The sequence below is a fragment of the Macrobrachium rosenbergii genome, chromosome 48 (assembly GCF_040412425.1).
Source record: "Macrobrachium rosenbergii isolate ZJJX-2024 chromosome 48, ASM4041242v1, whole genome shotgun sequence".
In the NCBI taxonomy this organism is placed as follows: Eukaryota; Metazoa; Arthropoda; class Malacostraca; order Decapoda; family Palaemonidae; genus Macrobrachium; species Macrobrachium rosenbergii.
In genome coordinates, this window is record NC_089788.1 from 4,682,175 (window position 1) to 4,703,474 (window position 21,300).

Genomic DNA, 21,300 nt, shown 5'->3' on the forward strand with positions numbered 1-21,300 from the left:
GAATAAAATATATATGTTCAGACGTTAGAACGATGACTGAACACAAAAACATTAATAAGCTCGTCAATAATTATTCTCTACTCAAGTGCCAAAAGGAATTCTTATTAGTAATAGTTAATAAAAAAAAACTTGGAGATTTAGAAACATAAACCAAGACAAGTAAGGTGTCTTTGCTTCTGAAGATAAACTAATACACAAGGAATACCAGAACTAAAGTTCTGGATATTCTTTACGACAACTCTTCTTTGAAACACTCTCTCCTCACACACACACACACACACACACACACACACAATCAAGGTTCTTTCAAGACAGCGCGAAACATTATTTCTCGGCGGAAAAGACGGTGAATTTAAGCCTTTTGCAGTTATCAACTTGTCGTTATTTCATAATATTTTGGCTCTCTTGGGATGAATCGTAAACTGCTACGCAAGAAAGAAAGGGGGCTTTGACCCCCCTGACGCTGATAGTCAACAAACAAGATTTATATAAAGAACTGAGAGAAGAACCATTTTCCTCGTGTTTGTAAACAAAGTCTTCAAGCCAACCACGTTCCTATTTCCCTTCTTAAACTCATTCCTTTTCTTTTACCATTTTTATTCGCATGTCACCGGTAATTCTGTTTATTTTTACCACTCCATATTATGCAATAAGCTAAAGTCAGATCCCCCTTGCAAATTGTTGATTTACTTCGCTTCTAGTCATTACAACATAAGCCAAATGTACCAATAACAGAAATTTATATAGACCGAACAATGCATATCAATTAACTCTCAATTCCCCATTCAGCGCTGAATGACCCCATACGTCCCAGCGATTGGTCTTTGGCATAAATTCTATATTAAAATTCCAGTAGTATGGCCAATTACATCATCTTTTCCTTCTGACTCGACTGGCGAAGCCAAATGCAAGAGTTACAGTCAAACTATTCATGAAATGTCAAAAACTGGAGACCTCATATATAAACAAGACGACCGGTGGCATTCACTGAGAAAAAAAAAAAATTCCAGTCATCCGCATATTCATTCTCTCGTTCTCTTTAGAGCCTGTCTATTCTCAAGTTACTCACTCGGTAATTGATTCTCCTATTCGTTCTCTCTCAAAAGGAAGAGCCACTCTAGGCCATTACCGAAGCTATAATCAAGTTCTTATCTATTCTATGCTAAAGAATCTTTAAGTTCTTTCATTGTCCCATGAGTTTACGTTTTTCACAATCGCAAGAGAATGGAGTTGGTACCCACTTTTTATACATACATATAATTAGGCTATATATACAGTATATATATATATATATATATATATATATATATATATATATATATATATATCTTTATATATATATATATATATATATATATATATATATATATATATATATATATATATAGAGAGAGAGAGAGAGAGAGAGAGAGAGAGAGAGAGAGAGAGAGAGAGAGAACCACGTTGCAAAAAAATTACCAGAAAATCGAAAAGGTACATTCCTTATATCGTATCTATCTCCAATGCAATAATAAATCAAACATGCTTTATATGGAACTCGCACTTTTCGTATCTTTTATACAAAAGCCATTAACGTGATGGTTTGTATGTGATGGACATGCCATGCCGTACCCCATTACGAACACACGCACAAGATATTTTGTGGGAAATCACGTTTTGCCGTCCAATTCGGTCTAGAGAATAACCTGGCGGTTGGTTGTGGCGACGGATTGCTTTGGTCTAGCACTGAATATTTCTGCAAAACTCAACGCTGGAGTTCATTCAAGTTTAACCTGTTCTTATCTTGGTATCTACAATAACTCATAAGGTATAGAAGAACTAGGCTAAACTGTTAAGATTCCTGTTGCAATCCAGATTCAAGTTTCCTAAACGAAACTGCGTGAATACAGGCGTAAGGCGAATGACAGTATGTCTGAAATACGATACAGTTAAATGCGATATACAAACGCTTTTGAAGTATCACTATTTAACATCACTAAACATTTCTAGCCTACCTACGCCATGGCCATGAATTTCGTAGAGAATCCAAATGAGCATCGTGACGGTGAAAAGAAAAAACTGTCATTAAGCCAGTGGACAGAGCTGGCTGTTTTCAGAAAGAAAAGTGCTGAGGCAGATGACCTGGAAACTGAGAGATCATCTCGTGTGACACCATTACGAGAAAAGAGGGAAGTCTTTCAAGTGCTGTTTGAAGAAAATCAGGAAACTAAACCTCCTCTCGTTTCTCCTCAACGCCGTGAGCCAATGAGAAATAAACTTCAGCCTTTAAAGCCTTTGCGTATTGCACTTCTGTGTATTGGTAGCACTCCATACACACTGGACAAGACTAATGGTAAGTACAGCATCGTGTGGAAGAGCCCTCCCGCCATTCGATCTCTGACTGTCGCCTGCTATCTCACCCTTCTCCTGATCGTGAGTCTGACTGGCATCATCAGGACGCTAGCGGAGGATGGAAGAGAAGATGATGACGAACCGGAAATGAGAACAAACAGCACCAAATCATCGGCGTGGTTATCATGTTCGGCCTACTCGTCAACTCCTGGGTTTCCCTCCTGAACGTGCTGTACCATTCGAAGAGCATCTGTCAGCTTCTCAACGACTGGAACGAGCTGGAACGGACGACCGGACTTAATCCCGTCCAGAAAGGCCTGGGCAGAGTGGTCATCGCCAAAGTCTGCTTCCTGGGCGCCTTCATGGCGGCGATGCTGGTTCTGATAGTGGCTGGGCCTCCGGACGACTTGGCCAATCTCGTGGCGGGCGTCCAGAAGATCATGTTCATGGTTCGCAGCTCGTGGCTGAGTTCTCATCCGGATCTTGCGCAGGTAACCACCTCATACCCACTCTAAATTTCGGGAAATTTAAACAGTTGGGGTGTTATTTGTACAATGGAATTAGCTTTTTTTGGTTTAAATGGTATGGATGTATTTTTGGTTTAATTGTATGACTGTATACTTTGGTTTTTCAATGGTAATATTTGCATACAAATATTTAAAATTTTAATTTTTTCACTGTAACGAATTACTTCTCTAAAGGTCATACGTAGTATATGGCCTTACAGTGAACGGGGTATTTATTAAACAAAACTCTCTCTCTCTCTCTCTCTCTCTCTCTCTCTCTCGTGATCTACTGCTACTGACATCACACCACTAAGATTTGTTGCAAGTTTCCACACATCTTGGATATGCGTTATTGCTTGAAAGCACTCTTATCCTATATGCTATATTCCTTTCTGTCCATGTTATATTACCTGGTAACATAAGGTCTAAGCATATATATTTTTTATTTATTCCATTTAAAATTTCGCTGAAATTCTTGATAGATGGTCTGTGTGACATGAGAACGTTTACCATTTTTTTTCCTTTCTTCAGTTTCAAAACTAAGAATGTGGACGTATACATGATAACTGACATATGCTCTTCCGAACAATTGACTTTCTTTTCTTATGTTTGACCATCATCAAGATTAATATTAAGTGATCTCGGGCGCTAACCACTAGGTCACCATAAAGAGTTCAAGGTCCTGATAAAATATACGATTTAGGCCACAGTGCAAGCGCTGAGACCTATGAGGTCAATCAGCGCTGAAACGGAAATTGACGGTAAAAAAGTTTGAAAGGTGTAACAGGGGAAAAACTCGCAGTTGCACTATGAATCAATTCTTAGGAGAGGATGGAAAGGAAGAGAGAGGAAAGAGAATAAGAACGGAGGCACAATAAAAGGAATGAAAGTGGTTGCAGCTATAAGGGCCTGAGGGACGCTGCAAAGAAAACCTTAAGTAATGCCTACAGTGCACCGCATGACGTGCACTGCTCCCCTACGGGGGAGGTCATAAAGGCTCAAAGAAAACCCATCTATGATAATGTGGACTCAGAACAGAAGAAAACGCTACTAGTATCCACAAGTTTTTTATTTGGCGAGTTACATTGCTTGAGTAACGAGGTTTTATATCATTCACTGTATAACTTTTCTCCTTATTTCATAAACTGGGATAACCTTCTAACCAGTAAGAAAGCTCATTTAAATTAATTTGATGCCCATGCTTGTCGTTAGCCCAGCAAATTAATAATGGTAATATCAGTTGATGAAGAAAAGGAATGTGCTTCCATTTCCTTAATCGACGTCTATTACATCTAAATGAAGGTCATTTGGGGAATACATTGAGACCTTCTTGTCGTAAACAAAACAATTAGTACTATTATCAATCATCGTCAGCGTGAAAATTCGTATGCCTACCGCACCAGTAGGTCTTGTCCTTCAACATACAGCAACTAGCAAGTTCTCTGTCTTCACACAGAGCTTTCAATGCTTTCGAGTTGTTTTGCCGTGATTAGGAAAGTAAACGAGTAAAAAATGCGCCGAAGTTTTTTCGACGCAATCAAATTTTCTGTACAGCATATAATCAAGGCCACCGAAAATAATCTATATTCCGGTGGTTTCGGTATAATACTGTATGGGCCGCGGCTCACGAAACTTTAACCACGGTCCGGTGGTGGCCTACCATTCATCGCTGCCAGAAGCACGATTATGGCTCACTTTAATCTTAAATAAAATAAAAACTACTGAGGCTAGGGGCTGCAATTTGGTATGTTTGATGACTGGAGGGTGGATGATCAACATACAAATTTGCAGCCCTTTAGCCTCAGTACTTTTTAAGATCTGAGGGCTGACAGAAAAGGCGGGCACAATAGTTTTCTTTTTAGAAAACTAAAACTGTTTACAATGTACAAGCTTCATCAATACATACTGAAAAATGTATACAAATCCATACAGCCTATTACATCTACAAAAGAATCCTTAGGCTTATCATGAACAAATTTACCGAAAATTTTATGCTTGTGGACGTTCCATGTATTCGGTACCACTAAGGCTCTGTAACAGCCTTTTAACTGTGTCCACTGCCTCATTTAAGGTTCCCAGTTTCAGTGGTAATTAAAATGCACGCTTGGTAATTGCAACATTTCAATTCAGGCGCATAAATACACAAGATCTGCTCAGACCCACCAATATCTCCTTTGTGAAACTTTACTCCTTGAGTTTCCCTACCAAATGGCCCAATAACCCATCACCATAAGATAGATTTAGAAGCTTTATGACATTCCATGGAATACCACAACAGAAAGTTATGGTTGTATGTTTACCCAGGAGCAATGTGTTGCTTCCAGATATATTCTTTATGCGCCTCCCGACGTCGAACTAAAATGTATTCAGAAAAGTTTAAAGGGGCAAACTACCGACGAAAAAGTATATACTTTGCTTACATAATGCGTAACTTTATATTTCTTTGAAAAAAAAAATCCGTTTTCCTGTCTCCAGAATACTATTAATTTTTTTATGATCATATCTACTTAATTTAATTTTAAAATGACGTAAGAATAATGGGGTATCACATGAGACACTAAGCAACACTGAAAATGGCGAGAGTAAATGTGATAAACACATGATACCGTTTTGAAATATTAAACCATGAAAATGTACCTTGTTTCAATGGATTAATGAGGCGTCTGTGGGGAAAATTATGATAGACATGAATAATCACTTACAAGACAAAATTCAGCTCCTACAACAAGACCGACCAATCGGCTTCTTCATAAACAAGAATGAGAGGCCGGTAACGGGCAAATAAGTAAAATAAACACCCCAAGAAACTTGTCAGATTTGTTTGTGTCTCCTGGTTAAAAATGGCCTGTCAAAGCACACACACACACACACAGAAAGAGAGAGAGAGAGAGAGAATAGTCGTCAAGGACAGTGGTTCAGTGCTCTAGTGGCTGGCGAATATTGGAACCAAATACGATCATAGCCTAGGCCTATGCTTTTTAAGTCATCCACTAGTAAATAGTAGCAGCATCTACTAGGGTCAAGAAAATGAAACAGGGGTTAGCAATCTAACCCCTAATAACTCTCGGAGAAACCTCAAGGCTGTACCCTTCAGTTGCCAACTCTTCCACATAAATAGGCCTAATGGAACATTGAAATGGCGTATGTTAAATCTTTATATATATATATATATATATATATATATATATATATATATATATATATATATATATATATATATATATATATATATATATATATATATTATATATGAGCATATATACGTGTAAGCAATAATATAAAAAAAAAACGCGCTTATACCAGATTATCCTTTGAATTCTCTGAAATATACGTGAATGAAGACATGCAATCCGTCGATCAAATGATAGACATCACATTCAAACCTTATACATTTTATATAAAAGATATATACATAAGTTGATTCTTTATCACATCTTATATAAGACTGTGCCTTATATAAGACTAACCAGACCACTCTTTGTCTTTCTATTAAGAACAAAGGCACCTTAACATACACAAATATGTTTACACTCATAAGAAGAGTTTTATCAATGTTAATGGTATGTCTACCATAATCACGCGGGGGGGTCACTATTTGGGAAAGATCCGAAGATACTTTATTGTCAACATTATTTAAAATAGGCAAACATTCATGTTAATTTGAATGGCTCAAGCAAAATTGAAGATTTATATGTCAAAAGAGCGGGAAATGATAAAATGGCGATTAAAACAGTTGAACCGAAAAAAATTTTCACTGATACACGGCAAAGAGAGAAAACTTAGGCACCGGTGCTTAAGATATTATGGAGACAGAGGCGGTAGTTTTAGTGGAAGAAAAATGGATAACTTGAGACTATAATTCAAGGCGAATGAAGATACACAGGAGGTAGGCGATTATGGAGAGCATTTAAAGTAATACCCGTCAACGCATCGTTATAATGGGGAGAAAAACGACACTTTAGTTCATTTCATTAACTTCAAGCGAGGTGTCACTTAGGCTACTTATAATCATGAAACCATAGTGCCATACGCTCAGCCGCCTAAGTCTTGCATAATGAACATATTATTATTATTATTATTATTATTCAGAAGATGAAACCTCTTCATATGGAACAAGCCCACAGGGTCCACTGACTTGAAACCCAAGCTTCCAAAGAACATTAAGGTGTCCATTAGGATGGAAATAAGAGGAGATAAAGGGAAATACAGAAAGATCCCACTCACTTATTAAAGAAGAAAACAATTAATAAATTAACAGATAAAAATATATTTAAATGCAAGAATATTATTCGATACCCATACAATTTACTAGGCCTATAACTAAGGAGTAACACCCGACAGCACTAAACCTTACAACGAGATAACTCAAGTTCTGCTTAGGGTTTCGTTGAACTTTTGAAAACGAATTTAACAATCGTTAATGTTTTACATAAAAAACTTTTCATCATACTTATAAAACAGCCACCTGTAAAATTATAAATATCTGGCTACAACAAAGTGAATGTTAATTTTGTTGGCTTTTTGAGGTATTACTCTTTTAGAAAAGTTGTAAAAAATCACACGATATGAAACTGTAACGACTACATTTTTGAAAAGAGATAATCTTCATTCCCGTTATTTTGAACCCCATAAACACTAGGCCTATGCGCAAATAAAAAATTAATCAAATTACGACTTATATGGCAGGGAAATACCGGCCCGTCCAACCCCCCATTGCTAATATGGCAAAATTGTAACCAGTAAAAACCCCTAGGTTACGTTATTTTGGCATTTTTAGGTTCTCTTTAGTGCCCTATCATTTCCTAGCCATTTTTGCCTGAAAAAAAAATGGTTTTCCATGCAAAAATGGCTGGCTGGAGTCTTATTGGCAACTTATAATAAAATTTTGTTGGCTTTTAGCACACGTACGCTTTAGGCCTGGGCTATTCAATTCTTTTAAATCGCAAAAATGCTCCCAAAAAATCTTACCTTAATTGTTAGTATGGTGACCATTACGCGTTGGGGTCACTTGGACGAAGAAATATGTAGAGCAGGTGTTCACACTAATCTCTAGTGTTTACCATAACAAACTTCTATAATAAACATTTAACACTTTAAAGAAACACCAAGAACCTTACTACAAAGCACTGAACCGTTTACTAAAGAAGTAATTGGAAACGCCATTTAAAATACTTCAGAAAATCCATTACCAAGAGGACACTGGGTTGAGAGTAGTAAACTGACTGTTTTGTTAAACGTTCCAATAATGAAATCACTTAGGCTATTTTTCGCGCGAAAACATTACAATCTTGAACGCTACGTTCTTTCTTTTTATTTGTAGGCAGTTACATTATGTATATACACGTAATTCACTTAATCGATTATTAAAGATGTGTAAAATTGCATATTAAATTAATTAAATTAGTTGGAATAAAAGAATTACAAATAACTATAAACAGGCTCATTGCCAAAGATGGTCTTTTTCGAAGTGGTTAAACTAACATGAAATACAAATACAATGATGTTACGCTGATATTGCAGATATTTTAGCCAGAAAGTATATACTATCACTACTGCAAACAGTGCAGAGTAAACAGGGTACGATAAGAAGATAATGGTCAGTAATAATGTCGTGGAATACAACAGATCGACAGAAAATTGTGGGGTTGTAGGCTAATAAAGACGAAAGGTAACTACGGTTTTATGCTGTAACCCGCAACTCCACGAGTTAGATTAGAAATGCAGTTAAAATAAAACTTAGACTGTGTATCCTTCTGATTCTTGAGATTTATTTATTTTATGCGCAAGGCGACCATGGTTGGAAATGGACATATGCCTAGCATGTTGGACTCTTATCAATCAGGCAATCTATGCAAGGCATACATTACTGACGGTATTCCCAGCAAGTCTTTTAAGTTTTACAGGATGAGATTGCTAGTCCCTTGACTTCCCCTATCATAGATGTGGCCCAGTAAAGTCAAATAATTACCAGATAACTATCAGACAAACATGACGGAATCATCTCCCCCAACTGGAATTTTTGAGCTACGGTATATCTTAGCGAAGCGAGGTTCATAACCACTAAACCACAAGACCCTCTCTCTCTCTGTTTCTCATTATAAAATATATGTACCTCTTACAGTACTTTGAAAACACTAAACTTGGATATCCTCTCTAATTGGCAGCTCATCCGCGTCATGACGTGTCTGGTGTGCCTACACATATTCGCCATCTTTAAAGGGTCGCTCTTCTGCTTCACCACCAACTGCCACTTGCTGAAGAATGGATTCAATTCCTGGAACGCCCAGCTCATCAATGCAATTGAAGGTTGATCCTGCACTTGCAGATCAGGTTTATGTTCGTGATAATGGCATCAACATTATCATTATTAGGATTAGCAGATATATGGAATAAGGCTTAAAGCCCATTAACTTTCGAAGCTAGCTTAGGCCGAATAGATCAATTTGCCGGTAAAGGGAAGAAAGATGAAAATAATGAAGTATAAAAAAGGGCACTACAAAAAAAGGCAATGAACACGTGATGGTACGTCAACAGAAAATAATTGCACGCAATAATTCATTGCCACTGTTATCATCGACAGCATATGTGGCATAGTAAATGGGGTAGCTTACTGTATAATGTAAGAGTCATAACATTATAATTATTATATTGTAGTAGTAGCCAGCTGAGGAGTTGCTGTTGCTTTAGTAGCAACAGTGTTGCTGCTATTATCGTCATTATAACTGTGGTAGTCTGTATAACCGTTAGTACCAATTAGCAAAATGCTGACTGCATTGCTTTATAATTATCATTACGTCTTGTATTTTCGTTAACAATAATAAATACCGCAATAAATATGTTCTTTTCAAATAGTGCATTTCCATATACAAATTAATCAATTGGCAAAGATTTAGCAATAAATATATAACTTTGCAAAATTAAAATCGTTAAAAAGATGTCATTTATTTTCCTCTACCAGATATATGGCGCCGTAGAGGTAGGCCTAGGGGTCGGCTTGGGGTGTTGGTCCAAAGCCATTACCACTTGGTCAAGATGGTCAGGGAGACAGAGACCATCTTCAGTCCGATGCTGCAGTGCTATTACGCTTCTACGGTAAGGGATTTTGATTCTATACACACTGTAATAACCGGGTTTTACACCAAATACTCTTCCCTTTAGCTGATACAGTTATTAAGAACATGGTCCCGCTGTATTGCAAATTTCGAAGTTTTGTCTTTGTAATTTTGAAAGTTTTTCAACATACAAGTATAAAAGTCCGAAGGAGAAGAAGAAGAATGAAAATAACGTGTACAATAACAACTTAAAGTTTCCAATGAGTATGGAGTCACAAATATCCAAAATTACTTAAAGCAAATATATGTTAAGTGGTCATTTACTAGAGATTTGATCTGAAATAAACATACCAAGCAATTAAAAAATATTCATGAGTCTTAAAATGGAGAAACAAATTTATTTAAAAATAAAGCTGAGCGGAGAGCTTTCGAGAATCTGCACGATTCCACTTTTCCAAGGAGAATTGTACAGATTCTCGAAAGTTCTCTGTTTAGCTTTATCTTTAAATATATTTGTACAGATACATAACTGTAGATTTGTTTCTCCATAACAGGTAATAACAGTGAAACGCACTACCAAAATGACTGACCTATCATTCATGGCATCCCATTCTCCTGACAGATTGTGATCCTTTGCACTGAGCTGTACTTGCTGGCTAACAGAATCGGCACTCAGGAATATGCAGCTGACGGCGTCATTACCACTGCTTTGATGACTCTACAGACGACGGTTGTGTTTGTACAGGTGTCTCTGGCAGCAGCAGCTGTGCAGGAAGCGGTGAGATACCTTAGCTGAAAAGAATAAACAGAAGCAAAAGTTATATTGAAGTATACATGCACATTATACAAAAATCATTCATATTTTGCAAAGGCCGGGCACTCGGTTAACAATGCAGGCATGTAATGCTGTGGCAGATTTTTTTTTACAATAAAATGAATGAGACAACACTCCTACATAACAGATTCATTTATGCATGCTAGGCCTAAGTTATGCACGTGTCCTTACCTGCATTCCAGATCCCTTTCTATAGCCGTGCGGCTGCATTACCGTCTCTTCTAGAGCCACTTCTGTTTCGTTGGAATGTAGATAAGACAACTCATTAGTTTCTGATCAGTCTCGTGATACCAAACAGGCCATCAAATTATACATTAACTATCTGTAAACCAATTACCTTTTTTAACAGTCCTCCGAGGCTATTCCTATTGTTTGTTGCCATGCTTGAGAATTATCAGCCAACTTCCGTTTTCACCGAATCTTACAATCTTCCCACTTTGATCTCTCGACTGGGTTGGTCTAGAGCTACTCCGGGATTAGGCTTATACATTGCACATTTTTCGTTTACCTTACACGTTAGAATGGCTAGATAATGGCGTTAGGAGCCACTTGCACACACAGAAACACTATATATGCATATATAAAGAGAGAGAGAGAAACCTTTATTTTTATATGCTAACCTGGCTCCAGAGTTCTTCTTTGGAACCAGGCTCCAGAGTTCTTCTCTGGAACCAGGCTCCAGAGTTCTTCTCTGGAACCAGGCTCCAGAGTTCTTCTCTGGATCCTGATACTAAAATCGACACAAACTGCCAGCAAATATCGTATACATTTCATTAATGCGAATAAAGCACCATCAGATTCTGTTAGATATGAAAAGTGCATAAATAAATAAAATGAATCACGATTATGATATAACCACAATATCCTTATTCTTCTTTCTCTATTCAGTCTGAGGACAGCCTAGATATTCTGCGGAGGGGAATCCCCTTCGATGCCTCTGAAAGGGATAAATTTAATGTGAGTATGGTGTGATTCATTTTTCTTTTTTTTTTGTGCCGGTTAGATCTGCTTTAATTTCTGTGTACGTTTTCTGTTGTCAATTAAACCTTAGGCTTAGTCTTGCAGAAGTAATCTCTCAATTATCTGGATTCGGCATTAGCCTATCCGGACACAACTGGACCCCAGGGACCAAGGATATACTGTAGGCCTATACTGTGTCTATTCGAAACTTAACCTTTGAGTAGTGCTTAGTACTATTAAACTATTCTTACTGTTCTCACTGTTTAACCGTGCAGGAGGATCAGCTGAAATTCATATTAAGTTACTTCAGAGCCAGTTATTTTGCTCAGTAATGATACTTACCACTCATACAAATGGGAAAAAGCACACGTTAAAGAAGAATTGTTAGACCAGTGGTTCCCCAAACTTTTCTGGTCGTTACCCACTTTACATGGATACTTGCCCATGGTCACTGCCCACCGTAACCCATGACTGTTATTTTGTCTACAGTCCTGCAACTCAACTCTGGTTTATACATACATATCCCTCCAGATGTGGCCCCATTCTGCTACATGGCCCCCAGTTTGGGAACCACTGATTTAGACTCATCAAAGTTTTGAGTAGTGATGGTAGACAACCATTTTCAGTAGTGTCAAGCATGGAAAAATTAAGAAATTGAGAATTTAACCCCAAGTCTACGGAAAGTTGATACTAAAAAATATATATGTATAATATATTGCCAATAAAATTAGAATTTCAGCCTCATATCTAAACACTCATGTTGACATTTTTCCAATTTCCAATAAAGAAAAAAAAAATAAGAATTTCAATTTTTTACCTCGAAATTTGAAACTTATAAATGATATGTTTCATATTCACCACAGCTTATAGTACTTTCAGAAATGTACTTTGTACTCAGCTGTGCAAAGAAATTTCGTAATAAATAATGTACATTTATTTATGCAAATTGTGTAAAGATTCGGTGCCTATAACTAATATTATCACTGTCATATTAGATTGAGATTTAAATAACACTAGCCTTCAATCTGCAGAAGGAGAACTGACTACCAGCACTTACTTACAGGAAGCGACAATAAACATAAGTGGAGAGCCAAATATTTTACAATAAACAGGCGCTCATTGCACAGTAAGTCGTAGTTCCTCTCCACTTATTGTTTTATGAATACACTGTGTAACGTTAAAGTCATTACTCAAAGTCATTTTACCTACAATTGTATTCTCCATTCCTGATTGTTTTGACCAACCTTATCACATTTGTTGCTAATTCAATTATCATGATAATTATGAACATTACCTTTGCAGTCAACAATAACCTTATATATTGATTGAACTAATTAAAGAAATGTCAATCAAAAACCCAATTGAGAAAAGAAATCAGTCCCTCAGTAAAGCTAAATATGAACATTAGTCCTTTGGGACTGAAACTTCTCATTTCAATTTCAATACTGATTAAAACACCTCCACTAAGTGGACTCAGATTCTTTAGTGATTCAAGTTATCATTCAGGAAGTAGGTGACGCATATCCTCGTTCCAATTTCACTTGAACTTTTCAGGTAATGAGCGCTGTCATCACTTACTTCATCGTTATGATCCAGTTCATGCAACCAGGATCCAAGTCTGAGACTCAGCAGTCATAACAATTCTGCTGAAACCAGTATAAAAACTTCAGCTTGAAGTGATTCCTAGCACATCTGGTATAATTTTTATTTTGTTATATGAATTTCTTATAAACTCTGTAAGTTCATACTCACATTGTTAGCAGTGTACATAATGAAAGGCATTTCACTGCACACTATTTCTACATATCATCCAAAATGCATGACCCACCATACAGAAGAAGGCTTTAGATTTCATGAGGTTACCAACAGTATCTGTAATTCACCCATGAACTGGGCTGTGCATAAGGCCTGCTGCACTATCCCAGCTGCATGGCTCTTACAATCACTTCAGTTTTTCTCTGTTCCTTTGGTTGCTTAAACAAACTCCACAGCTTTTTTTAGAACTGTCTTGTTTTCCCTCTTGTACATAAACCAATCCTTCACGATCCTCATTACAAGTCTACTTAACTCAGTGGTCAGGTTATCAGGTACTTTTGAATACACTAATGAGACAGGTTTTGGTGATCAAAATGAAATATCCCAAAGGGTTATGAGGAATACCTTTACTTCAATTGTCTCACTTTTATTTCTACCATTTGCTTTGAGACCTGGATTCGAAGGAAATGTTACTGTGTACCCCAAAATATTACTTTACAACATCAGAATGCATCACTAAACATATAAAAATATTACAAAAATTATGCTTTTTCCTCCTACATTGCAAAGATACTAAGCATAGTAAGTAGCTACACTGAAACCCGACAATACATAGACAATGCTCATGAATTTCTATAAAATTTTAAATGACTTACCTGATGAACTCGAAAGAAAAATGATCGCGTGCTTCTTGGCATGACAATTCATAGCAACTTGAAAGAATTGTAGTCATTTCACGCAGTTTGCCAATCACCACACAACTGGGCCATGAAGAAATTACGAAAACTAACATGTACATATCACAATGAAGTAAATTTTATAGGTTGACAATCAGTTCAAAAATTATATCAACTTATAAAAAATTTACTATACGATCAAAGAAACCTACATGAATCAATACTTAGAAAATATGAAAATTACATAAAAGATGAGAGACAAGCCCACATGGCTATGAGATAAATCAAAACCTTTTTTAGTACACACTTCATTGTAGTTAGGTTTCACATACTGTAGATGCAGCGGCGCCTGTTGATAGTAATGTGAAAGCTTTTGCCATGTCCCTGCAACTAACAATTGCACTGCTTTCTGCATTTTACCTTTTGACTGTATTATCTGGTTTCCTGCCTCTTAGCTTTTCCTAGCTTTCTAGCTTTTCTAACTTCACCTGGCTCTAATTTTCACTTTCCGGTGAAGAACTAATTGTTTGGAGAAGTCCTACATCTTGAAATGGAACCATGAAGTCTAGTTAAAACTTTATAGTACAGTAATGAGTATACATAAAACATCATCATCTTCACTTACCAGACTTCCTGTACTTACCAGCAACAGTACGATGATTTTTTTTCTATACTGTACCACCTTCTTAGATGATGCCTTTTCTAATGATTTTTCTTGAATTCAGTGGTAAGAGCAAACAATTTAGTTTGGGCTGGAAATTAATGTTGTAATTGTCAGTTGTGGGATAACCGGATATTCAAGTGTAGGCCCATACTATGGGACCTTGTTGTTCCTTGAATTTTTGTACTTGATAGAGGTCAGACTAGGGTGTCTATTGGTTGAAAGGCTATTATTAATAATGTATGTAAAAAAGTAGTACAGTTATATCTTGTATTTACAGTTTTTGAATGACTGACAACTTACAAAAACAAAAGTTTTTCAAGTAATTAACAGGTAAACTTTGATGACCTTACTGATACAATTTCTCAAGGCGATAAAAAAACCACAAATACAATCATTAAATAAATAAATATTTATTCTTTCTCTACAATATTGTAATCCTCCATCAAGAAGGACAGAAGTTTAGAAATAAAATAACATGAATCTATTGATATTAGTTATAAAAAATTCATACATCACTGTGCATGCAGACAATGAAACAAACATAACATGGCACATTACAAACTATGTAATCCTCTTCATGAAAGAAATACATAAGGAGTTGAACAAAATATGTGCAATATAAAAAGGAATTCAATATAAACACACTTAGAAATAGATCAACATTTTTTTTTTGTATCATTTTTTTTGTTTTTGTTTTTTGTAAAATTTCCCTCTTAACAAATTAAGCACCAAATTCTTTTTCTTTTCCACTCACGATAGAATATTTACAGAATTTAAAGCTTTCAAATATTCTGTCGAGAAGTGTCCTCTTCCGGCTTAGTAGTCTATGAAGAAATTCTTAATCATAATGACTATTTCCACTTTAATTTAATTCTAAAATTTCAACTGGCAACATTAAGCAAATCCTAACGGCACCAAAGACAAATGGTGGTGGGCATCTGAAGTGAAATCAGAACTATTTTAGCAAATCTTTATCAAGTTTCCTTTTTGCAGGTATGACACATGAGAAATATATGTCAGTTGAAGGCAGTATCAGAAAGGATAATGATAAGGCCACAATTCAAATACATTTTGTAATCAGTCTGAACTTAAGTGCCAAAGGGAAATCCAAAACGACTGATTTACGTATTTCAAAACAGCGCAGATACTCTGGAAAAAGAGAAACAACTCGCCATTCCACCCTCCGTCAACTACAAACGGCCCAAAATACATGACCTCATTGATACCACCTTTCCATCATTATAATTAAACAGAAATAAATAATATGGTTTCTCCAGCAAAGCCTTGATTATAGTATCCAAAAACAGTAGTTGTATTTCAGGTCACAATCACTCACTCTACATAATTGTAACCATAAACCTTTTTAAACAAAAGCCTATATGGAAACAGTAGACTGAACATTTTTCTCACAACTGGTAGATCAACTTCCGTAACGTGAATCGTGATGTCCTACAGGGTTCTTTAGTGACTGTATGTAAATATTGCACAAGCATATGCTGAAATATCTCACATCCAGATACAGTATTCTTGCAAAAAAATAAATAAACAGCAGTCAATCAGTACAAGAGTAAAAAAAGGGCTGTGTACATATGGAGGAAAATAGCCCTTCAAGTAATAGCTCTAAGACCCCTGACAAACTGATAAACTGAGCATTAAATCCAATATAAACCTCATCAAAACCTCAGGTTCTAGAAAAGGCAAAAATGAACCTTACAACTGGGCACTGCGTCAACAGATACCGTGTGTAAAAATTCAAAGCCAACTTGAAACTTGAAAAACGAATTCTCAGGCGTTTTCCAACGAGCCCTTTAATTAAACCATTTTAAAGTAAAAAGGAACAAAAGGCAATACCAACAGAAAATGACAAAAAGAAATACTCTTCTACATAGGCTTTGTATGCCTTGCAAGGAATTGCGCTTCTAAGTGTACTGTACAAGTCCTGACAAACATACCGAAGCAAAAGGTTCTTTTTATTTGTAATGTACTAATACTAGCTCTAATCAATAGTTCTTTCTATCTTCACTGCAATTTTTCATGGAAACTACATGAAATTTGAATGAAGAATTTATAGTAGAGGCAAGCCTCGAATAATATACGGCACGGAAAAATATATGTAATGCAACGATAAAACCTAACTAAAATCACCACTCAAATAAGAACCTTGTACTTCATTTAAAGCTAGACAAATACAAGAAGCATTTTCACGATTTAGTATGAGAGATCTTATCTTTTTTTTTTCTTTTGGCCATGCAAAAAATGTATTTCATTCCTTTTCACTATGTTACTGAAGCTATCAACTTTTTACTGCATGGAATTTACCTCACTAAAAATACAAAAAATACAATCCATTTCAGTATTCCTAATAAAATGACATTTTTTAACTACACAACCCCTACACTATCTAAATTACACATGAAAAAAAGGAATATAGAAACCATAGGATAATTTCAACAAATGAATCTAAGCTTTCAAACTGCATCAACTTTGTCTTTTTATTTACAACTGCAAATATTTCACTTCTAAAAATATATCAGTATCCCTCTGTCTATCAAATATAGCATGTTGAGGATGTACAGCTTTCAGAGTAAAATCAAAGTTCTCAAAAGTCAATATTTAACTTCTTGATGATCTACATTATATAAAAGTCCACTGCATGGATACTACACCCTGTACTGTATATGACATCAAACCTGCACTCAGACAGGAAATCTGTCAACTTGAAATGATAAGTGGTTATTCTAGAGCTGCGTTCCCTTAAACATACGAAGAGAAGGGATAGAACAAACCAGCATGAAATGGTACTATTAGAATTAATCTACCAGTAAATAGCAAGATGACTTAATGTAGTGACTGTACAACAAGTTGAACTGTATTGTCTAATTTCATTTAAACTAATTCTGCAGAAAAACATATAACTGATAAAATTTCAAGACTTATCTCTGAAGAATATTTTCTAATCCTACTTGTAACAAATAACAGGAAGAAATGTTCGTTTGAATTTAAAAATTTACTCAAGAAAATATACTCATCTACCTCAACATTCTTGTGAAAACTTTCCAAAAGAGTTGTTTCACATTCAGCTCTGAAAAGTCTAACTTTGTAACGTCTGTAAGAGCAGGGAAAAATTAATCCAAATATCATCAGAAAACGACAACTGTCCATCAAAATCATCAGTGCTTTAAAAGGCTAAAAAACAAGTTCGATCTAGGATTCCAAATGGCGCGTCTTACCTTAGAAAAACAAGAAGCAAAGAAATGTACAGTATGTGAAAGAAATATATAAACAACACTCAATTGGCGAAGGAAAAATAAGCCAATTAGTAATCGTATGTTCCCTTTATGGAAAAACACAAAGACAAGAGATTCTCACGGAATTTGTACGAAGTATATACCGTCAAGCGTGATGTAAAGATCTACACCCAAAGGCAATAGTCGGTTTCAGGGAAACAAAAACGTAAATGAAACATCGCATGAGGGAAAAAATGAGAACCTATGGTACATAAAAAAGGGAGAAACAAAACACAGAAAACTGCATCTGATTGTAATGTATGAATGATACCAGATTATAATTGCTTTCTAAACAAGCTCAGTAACTTGAAAGTGCAGAAGTACAATGAAACTAAATAAATAAATGAACTTACACAAATGTCATCAAGTATTTGATATTGAGAGATGATAATAAACTACAAATGTGAGGTTTTATGTACAGTTTATATATGACACAAAAAATATATAGCTATCCTGTCTAAATATACTGTGTACTATCTTACATTCAAGAGGCACTATCAATCCTGGACTAATTCGCCCTTCTGCCAATAGGAGGTATTCAAAGCAAATACAAGAAGCCAAACCTCGCATATTCAAGCACACACCAGCACCACGGTAACTGAATATATTATGGAATCTGTTAACAACTATCCAACTCGAGAAGCCATAGGCACAAAGAAATGGAACCCTTCCCACACTATTCACTGGACAGCATATAATTATGAGTTTTATATCCAGGCAGTATCTGCGAAGACACATGATAAATAACCCTATTTTGAAGTTCGCTGCAAAGATGAAAGAACACTCACTAAAATTAAGTGACTTGAGATATGGAAATGTATATACTTGAGCTAGTAAGTCTATAGTGTACTATGCCAAAACAAGGACTTATCACACCATAACAATGTTAGGAATACCTGTTCAGTTTACAAATCTTATGTGAAATAAAATTTCATCATAATCCATGTGCTGTAACTGAATCAGTACCGATCTTATAAAGTAATTTAACACTGCCCTGTGTTGAGGCACAAATAAGAGAAATAAGCAGTAGTGGTGAAGTGGCTATAACGTTGCCTATAAAAAATAACTTTTTTACAGTTACCTGATAACATCCAAATGGTGACCTCAAGTGCTTTTGGACATCAAAGCCTGAATATTACAAGTGTTCTCGTCTATTTCCCTCTGCATTAAGAACTTGATGAAGGCGCACATTTCTACTGTACAAGACTGCGCACCCTACATGACTGTGAAAACATTAACGCAGCTCGCCTTTGCCAGACACTGTACACCATTTCATCTCACCATACATATTATTTCACACACTCGTCACAAGCAATGCTCCACAAGACCTTCGATCATTTCCATGATGATGGGTTCTCTGATATTGTATGATATGCTGAAGTTTACATTTATGAGGAGCTGGATCAAGACTACTGTTTCTAGGAAGTCTGAATAACAAAATGCAAAGCACATATTGACATCTCAAAGGATATTTTCTTGAATCTAATGCCCTATGGATACAACCCCTCAAAACCTAATTAGTTTTCCAACTAAATGTGAAAGGTATGAAGTTATAGCTATGGGACTGAAAGTTGTGAAAGGCAGACAAAAAGATCAGGACAATCATCTGCAAATTCAGCACCTAAGTACAAAATAAACTCTAGACACAGAAGGACATCTTTTCACACAACTGTGCTGTCTAGTCCTGTTTACAGAGGCATAGGAGAGTAAAATTAATTCAAATAGCAGCACTATAAATAATGTGCTAGCAAATAGGATAACTTTTATAAAATTTGGTTCTGCAATAAATATTACTAACAGATTTAACGGTAACGTTCCCATGTACAATTCTGAGCTAAATACTACCTACCAACTTCTCTCTACTCTTGTTTTCATCTATTAACATAAAGCAACTTTTGATACAGGAATGAATTTGCAGATGTCTGAGAAGTAGTGAAGAAAAAAAGCATAAGCTTCAAGAGGGAAATTGGTCCTGCCACTGGTAATGGCATAATGGAAAATATTTTACACAACTTTGTCTGATGAAACAAAATTGAGCCCATGGACCTTTTGTAACCTAACATCTCAAATGTCAATCAGATCCACTCATGAATTCACTAACTGGCCAAAACCTTAAAAGTTATCAACCCTCCTTCAGGTTGCTGCTGCAACAAAAGTGTACAAAAAAGAATCATATATATCCCTTCATGCTCCTTCCTTTCCTCTCCAACTGCCTTCTTATCTTCCATTGGTCGCTGCGTCTTTGTTTTGTTGTTGCGCTTCTAAAGACTTGTCTCTGATGTTCCCATGCTGCAGATCATCTTCGCGTAGGTCCAGTCTTTGCATCTAAGGATTACATGACTTGTCATTATTGATTCTTACAGTTGTGTCTACTGTGAGGCTTAATACTACTTTGGCTAGCAAATATTAAGCTGGAGGGCTCTTACTGGTTTTCCTCAAAGAGGCAATACATGAAAGATATTGTAGCATAGTATATATATGTCAAAATTAAAAATTACAAAAGACCAGTCCATGTGATACTTGTTAGTACTGTACCTGAAAACATCACAAAGCCACACAACAAGGTCATTAATATGCTGTGTGGTTGGTAAACTTGTAAAAATAAAAATAAAAATTTTCATGAAATGTTGGCCTACTTTGTTGTGTAACTTTGTTAGCCTCAAATCGTCAGTTATTTTTTTATATAACTAATTCCCCTTGCATTCTCATGTTAACTTCTACATGGTTCTTCCATGTATAAATGAGCTGCAATGACTTTACATATCCACTGTACCCCTTTGTTCAATTTTATTGTATACCATAACTTATAAAACCACAGGCAGTAATACTATAAAGAACTTAGTGTGCCTTTTTGTGATACACTGTACATCACGCTTGGAAGTGTCTTTTCGAACACAGGTGCACTGTTCTGCCTTTACTTTTCACCTGTTCCCTTCGATTTCTTCCTGATTAGCTGTCCAATTTCTTTAAATTTACCTTACTCCAATTTTCCCCTTCATTTAAGAATACGTAAATTCTTCGGGTGAATCCTGAGAGTGTAGGATTGTGACTCAGTGGTCTTGTTTCAGTAAAAAAAGGATTGGGGTGCCTTTAAAAAGAAGACCCACTGTCACTTGTCTCATTCAGGTACCCATCCAGCTACATTACCAATCACCCAGTGACATACACTGTCCACTGATCAAAAGTACTGTCCTAAAATCCTGCAATAAACAATTTACTTTTTTGCTTGTCTA

General features: G+C 36.0%; 2 protein-coding genes and 1 long non-coding RNA gene across 5 annotated transcripts in view; 1 reads left to right on the plus strand and 2 right to left on the minus strand.

The window, feature by feature from the left end:
• DNApol-epsilon58 (DNA polymerase epsilon subunit 2) overlaps positions 1-10,596 on the minus strand; it is a 78,745-nt gene extending 68,149 nt beyond the window's left edge. Inside the window, exon 1 of one of the 2 annotated variants that reach the window (XM_067091196.1) lies at positions 10,480-10,596. In XM_067091196.1, the coding sequence (XP_066947297.1) occupies positions 10,480-10,490 (11 nt within the window). In that variant the 5' untranslated portion in view covers positions 10,491-10,596. Of the gene's footprint in view, positions 1-7,805; positions 8,091-10,479 lie in introns of those variants that run through there. The other variant, XM_067091197.1, reaches the window with a different exon arrangement.
• On the plus strand, positions 8,956-16,654 carry LOC136831201 (uncharacterized). Of its 2 annotated transcripts, XM_067091200.1 has the most exons (6): positions 8,956-9,143; positions 9,796-9,929; positions 10,512-10,667; positions 11,613-11,681; positions 12,716-12,810; positions 13,239-16,654. In XM_067091200.1, the coding sequence occupies exons 1-5, from the start codon at positions 9,014-9,016 to the stop codon at positions 12,725-12,727; spliced, it is 501 nt and encodes a 166-aa protein (XP_066947301.1). In that variant the 5' UTR covers positions 8,956-9,013; the 3' UTR covers positions 12,728-12,810; positions 13,239-16,654. The 2 variants fall into 2 exon arrangements, with proteins under 2 accessions (XP_066947301.1, XP_066947300.1); XM_067091199.1 differs by lacking the exons at positions 12,716-12,810; positions 13,239-16,654 and having other exon boundaries at positions 11,613-11,804.
• The window catches only part of LOC136831202 (uncharacterized), a 171,154-nt gene continuing 165,020 nt past the window's right edge, over positions 15,167-21,300 (minus strand). The window contains exon 9 of the long non-coding RNA XR_010850796.1: positions 15,167-20,392. This is a non-coding gene — a long non-coding RNA (uncharacterized lncRNA). The remainder of the gene's footprint in view (positions 20,393-21,300) is intronic.